Genomic DNA, 6,383 nt, shown 5'->3' on the forward strand with positions numbered 1-6,383 from the left:
TATTAGCTTTAACTGCTATTTGGTCAAAAAACCTAAAAAAAGTATACCTGGGTTTCCTCTTAGAGACAAATTCTCTTAATCTATTAAGTGACAAATAATTCAGAACAATATTTTCAAACTTGGGTGCCTATAGCGAGGTTCCTAAATCTGTGTCTAGTCCTTTAGTAGACCACATAAAAGTGGACGAAAGCATAGATTTAATTTGGGGATTCAGGTTTGAAAATTTTGGCCTGAAATTTTTGTCACCAATTGAAGTAGCAAAATGTCCTTGTAAGAAAGCCAGTTCTTATACTTTTATTTGATACATGTGGCAGCATCTGTTGTATTATAACTTGTTTTATAATATTAAGTATTCTTTGAAATTCAGGTGGACTTGAACAGGCTTTCTAAGCATGCCTCATTTTAAGCACCCAAGTTCATAAATAAGCATGTCAACTGTAAAACCAAACCGGTCATCTATGTGGTTTTGAAAAACACCAGCAGGTACTTATCTGTCTTCTTAGACAACAAAATACATTAAAAATCCAGCTAAAATATTTTTGGACTAGGAATTATCAGGGATTTTCACTTATTAAAAACACAGGCAAAGCTTACTCTACTGCAGTAAGACAGTAGAAATAGTAACTGAATAGAAAAGATGCCTTGAAGCCTTTGCAGTTTTGTCCTGTTTCTCAAGCTCTTGATTATGTTAAAAAAAAAACAAAACCCCAAAACAATTAACCAATGATCAGCTGTGCTTGTCAGAGAAAAACTGCTGGTTTTAACTCCAGGGAGCAGTAGTATAACTGGAGAGGGGTGAGGACCACTTGTCCCATGGGGCAACATGGCCTCCTTCTCTCTCCAGGAGTGTTTTTCATGGCAGGCACAGCCCTGCATGGCCTGGCAATAGGACCTGTGCAGGTGCAACCCCATGTCCAGTAGTGTATCTGGAGGAAGGGGGTGGAATGATGTTTCCCCCGACCCCAGGGGTAGACTGGGGTGGGGGGTTGGTAAACATGCCACCAGAATAGCCCCTAGGTAGCCCATGCTGCTACCTGTCCCCCAGCAACAGCAGCCCAAGCCCATGTTGCTGCAGCAAGCATAACCATACCCACCTTTCCCCTGGGGCACTGAAATACCTTGTTATACACCTCTATCAGTGTGTTTAGATGAAGGGAAACCTCAAAGGTTTTTATTTTGTAAAATATATGCCTGAGAAAAAGAAGAAGATCCAATCTCTGCTCTAGTGCTGTTGTAACCATGCCTAGATCCCTTTCATCTGTTGGTGTTGCATTACTACTTTCTGGGGACTGCATGCTATATAAAACCACAGGTGAGTTTACGTCATGTTTAAAGGGCAGATCTGCAATGAAACCTGTAATATAAACTCTGGTCAAGCCTGAAATACCTTGGCAGCTGTTACAATTCCAGTCAAAATGTAAGATGCGTCTCATAGCCACATATATAAGATACTTTGTAACCCAAATTCTTCATTTTTACCCTCAGCCCAGTGACAGGCAAACCTACAGTACTATGGCCATCTCCAGACATGCAAGCTCAGCTAGTTTAAAAAAAATGCATTTAGAAGCACTAATTTTTCTGCGTGCTTGAAAACAGTCAATGGCTCGCACTCTAGAGGACACCAGACTAAGTTAAACAACATGATAATACACGTAAAGCTAGAATAACTTTCCTCTTATGTTATCTTTACCCATAATCTTCATGACACTTTTACTGGAAGAAAGATAATGACTCAAGTTGTTACTCCCAAGGAAACTGGGTGAATTCAGGGCAACCAGTTTTCAATTCTCCTAACATAACTACTTCAGGATTCTACAAAAAAAGCAATAGATTGAACATGATCATTGTCAGTGCCTGGAGATAAATTACTCTATCTTAACAGCATGTGTCATCTTGAACTAGGATAAGGAAGCTTTCTTTGTTTTTTCAGTCTTTTGTCCAAAGGGCTTAGGGGCTGGTTATTTAGCACAACACTATACTGTATTGGCTTCTCTTTTATGCCTGCTGGCATGCAGAATGAAGTTTCTTTCACTCAAATGAAGTCTTTAATTCAAACAGTCTTGCCTGGTTCAAACTAATAGTTTTTTTTTGATCTGGCAGACTTGCACTGTTAGTGCAACTCTTCAGAGTATTAAATGTTAACATGGACAAGGTTGACTGATATAAGACTACAACACTTATACACAGATTGCCCTCTACATATATACAAACTTGCAAATGTAGCCTCAAACATGAAAAACTACCAATAGTAATGAGTAATTGGCTTACATTCAGCCTGAATTTCAAACTTTATATGTAATTTATTTCTCTTAGGTAAAGAAAAATCCTAATACAAAAGCTACCCAAAATCAAACCAAACCAAACCAATCAACCAACCAAGATCACATTTTCCTGATCTATTTGCTTTGTACCAAATAGGCAATATTAATTTTGTCAGTACATGAAGCTGGTCTATATATTTATAGAGATGTTTGGGAAAAAAGGTGATTTAATCCTTATATGTCTTTCTAGCTCACTGCTTCCATGGCAGTCAGTTGTGAAAAAAAAAATCTCTTAAGCACTAGATTTATATTTACACTGAGGTTATTTATGTGATTTCTCTATGTAACACCCATTCACATATTGTTAATGAGTGGTGTTCTGCTGAAACCTCAAGTTTTTTAAAGGGTCTTTGCTAGTGAAATAAATCAACTCGGTTGTGGAAAAAGCACTAACAAAACTGTAATAGAATTCAGAAAACAGACGAATATTTTTATATGACATGTCCCTATGTTATGGATTTTCATTTCAGATTCAGCCAATAAGGAAAAAGGCACTAAAAATATACTTGTTTAAATTTACATAACTCTTAATTGTATCAGTCAAATAGCTGCTGCCTTCCCATGCTTTTTACAAGACAGTTTTAACAAGTATAGAAGTGTCAGTTTATTGCCATCTTGAGGATGTTTGATAGTATTGCATGTCCAGTACAAAATACATTTCATTTTTATTCAACAGATACAATTGTAATTTAACCATATGGTCCAAAGAGGCCTTTATAAAACATACTGCATTAACACCATATGTTCACTTTCGTTTTACATTGAACTGACTGGGTACTGATTTATTTCTGGCCTTTAAGGAGTTTTTTCTAAGAGGGAAATCCCTTAATAGTAGGATAAAAAAAATGCTACTTAAGAGCTCAGGCATGGTCAGAAGTAGAACTGAGGAAATCCATCGTATTCTCATAAGAAACTTGATGGTTAAGACAGTAAAAATAATTAAGAGAAAATCCCCTGAGTACCTAGAAATGAATGTTCAAGTTCACTACAGGGCCAAAGACAAGAGTTCAGTTTAGGAACCAAGTAATTTTAAAAGGGTTATAACAACTCAGCTTACTATTACATCATTAATACAGGTACGGTGCATTTCTTAGAGTAACTATGAATTAAAAAGCAGCACCTTCTCTCAGGCTAAACCACTATTTGCTTTTATCATACTTAAGTGAATCAAAGTACATTTTCCACAAGAAATAAATGCAAGTGTTGATACATAAGGATAAGAATTATAAAATCATATTCAAAGTGAATAGTCTTTCAAATTATCCTTACAGGAGATAGCTTTTAATTAAACATTGCATAGTTAGAATTGAATACTCAAGTGAAAGCCAGAAATACCAAAGACTTAAACTTATCTCTACATGCTGCTGAATGATTTCAAATCCCACTTGAACAAAAGCAAGGAACCAACATGTTAAAAGTATTTTTCTCCCGATATTTTTCTCAATAAGCTTATAAGCATTTAGGAAATATCTATTTAGAGCATTTTAGTATCAGCTAACCTGATATTATCTGACTTTTATTAAATATGTTAATAAATAGTTGAAGATCACAAGCTTCAAGATTTTACTCATGAGAAAAATCAATTAAATTATAGGGATTACTCGTAAAAAGGCTAAAGGATAAGTGTTACTAGTTGACTCACAATAAAACAGAGACAGTAACAACAATAAATATTTTTAAAACAAATGTGGATGAGACAAACCATGTCAATATTAATTTCTAGCATCATTTTAATAATAACATTTTAGTAGGTTTGAATATTTTAATAAAGATTCAAAGGCCCCTAAATGAACAAGAAAAAGACTCCTTTTAAGTTACCTGCTTTGTTTGAAGGTTGCCAGCCTGAGTGTTTGACAGCACTCTGAGGCTCGGTTGGTTTAAAGGCTGTAGCAGATGTGATGTTGGCTGCAGATGATTTGGTGTCAGAACTGTCTGGACTCATGGGCATGGTCTTTACTGAGGCAGCATAAGCAACAGGCTGTGTGGCCTCCAGGGAATCACTGTTCAAAGACAGAGAGAGAGAGAATGTATTTTTTGCCTGAACAATAACACACTGAAATAGCACACATTGAAATACTATGGGTAAACTGTTTTCCATTCATACCAAAGCGCTAGTTGCATAAGCTGTTCTATCACCATTGCCTTGTTAGCCTTGAAATGATTTTACCCAACCCAAAAAGTATACACAAATATTGAAAAGCAGCTACAAAGATAACAGAGTCTGCACTTGGATTGTTTAAAAAAGAAGAAAGAAAATCAAAAAGCTTCAGTGTATATGCATTGTCATTCATTTTTTTAAAAATATACTGCATATTTAGAAGATAAAGTACAACTAATACAAAATATTTATACTGTACTATTCTATACTATATATAGCTGTTCCCTTATAATTTTGAGGAACAGGAACTTCTGCAAAATAAAAAAGAACTGTGATGCTCAACATTTCTAGCTGGAGGGCTCAGATGGATGGTGCAGGGCCAGTCAATGGGCTGGATCCAACATGTGGGATGGGTGGGGCTAGCCACATATGCCAGTTGGGACCCTCTGGGTCCACTTCTAGAGCCACAGTAATTAATGTTGTCACTGCTTCCCCCTCCACCAAATTTCTGGATCCAAAGGGAATCCAGCAAGTGGACAGACTCAAGATAAGTGGGTTAGAGCCTTTTACTGGATTCTTATTTTTAAGAGTTATTATTAATAATAGGTTCTTGGTTAGTAGGTAAGTACTCATATATTCAGATTCTATTCACAGTTCTCCATTAACACGTCAGCACAGAAATGACTCTGATGCATTCCATATGATTTGCTGTTACAGGCAACCACATTCACACACCTGATAAATTTAACATTTGAAATGAGATATAGTTTTTTCATTCCACAGCACATATAATATTGTAGAGTTTAAAGATGTCTCCTTTTCTGAAGAATTAGTACAGCTCTCTTCTTTTTAAAAATGTATTATCCATTGACAATTGCAGTTAATTAGAAACTGTGTGCAGTATAAGTGGCAACTACTTAAGGTGCTGGAAGGAAATTCTTCATTTCTTATTTCCACAGGCTTGAAAGGGGAGACTTCTCATTAAAAAAGAATTTGTGCCACATTACTACTTTTTTTTTTTTACACTAGTATTTGTCTTTGGGAGATGGAAAACAAATATTGTTTCACAAAATTCTTTCAAAGTAGTGCAGTATGTGCTAACAAATTTAATTTATAAATCAAAATACAAATTGATGTTTTGTCCCTTAAAAACATATCAACTGATGACTTGCTTGAAGACCTATAATTTTTTACTATGGAAAATATGTAAATTTAATACTGTTTATACACTGATTGCTACATACTGCTGGATAGTCTTTCATGGCATTAACATAAAAGTTTTCATAGTAACAATTTAAGTGATTTTTATTGGAAAATAGTTCTTATGCACGTACTGACGTGGCTTTTCTACCTAAAATTAGGGCATTTTTATACAGCAAGGCCTAAGTTCATATTATGAGCTAATGACATTTTTTTGTAAGCCATGCTAAAAAGTATAAATATTTAACGTATCTACAAGCTGCAACAAATTCACAAAGAACCTCGGTCTTAAAACTGAATCCTCAGGTTGTTCAATGTGATTTTCAATAGAATACAGTTATTGCAATCATAAGCCTTTACCCATAGAAATAACTGTGATTAAATACTATTATGATTTATTTGATAAGCTGGCTGATGTCAAAATCCTGAGGGACAGCCAGCACAGGTTTGTTGTGGGTAGATCTTGCCTGACCAATCTCATCTCCATCTATGACCAGGTGACGTATCACCTGGACAAGGGAGAAGAGATTGACATCATACATCTGGACTTCAAAAAAGCCTTTGATGTGGTGTCCCACGATCTCCTCATGGAAAAATTGGCCAGCTGTGGCCTTGACTACACCACAGTCCAATGGCTGGGAAATTGGCTCTGAGGTCAGACCCAGAAAGTAGTAGTTGATGGAAGAGAATCAGTATGGCACTCTGTGACCAGTGGTGTGCCCAAAGGCTCTGTCCTTGGACCAGTTCTGTTTAACATCTTTAGC

At 36.0% G+C, this 6,383-nt stretch overlaps 1 protein-coding gene across 6 annotated transcripts in view; it reads right to left on the reverse strand.

The window, feature by feature from the left end:
• PDLIM5 (PDZ and LIM domain 5) overlaps positions 1–6,383 on the reverse strand; it is a 238,739-nt gene that overhangs the window by 39,131 nt on the left and 193,225 nt on the right. For all 6 annotated transcript variants that reach the window (XM_019526196.1, XM_019526195.1, XM_019526194.1 and 3 more), the window contains one exon: positions 4,140–4,321. In XM_019526196.1, the coding sequence (XP_019381741.1) occupies positions 4,140–4,321 (182 nt within the window). The remainder of the gene's footprint in view (positions 1–4,139; positions 4,322–6,383) is intronic.

This window comes from Gavialis gangeticus, unplaced genomic scaffold (genome assembly GCF_001723915.1).
Source record: "Gavialis gangeticus isolate Ggan-Ray unplaced genomic scaffold, GavGan_comp1, whole genome shotgun sequence".
NCBI lineage: Eukaryota > Metazoa > Chordata > Crocodylia > Gavialidae > Gavialis > Gavialis gangeticus.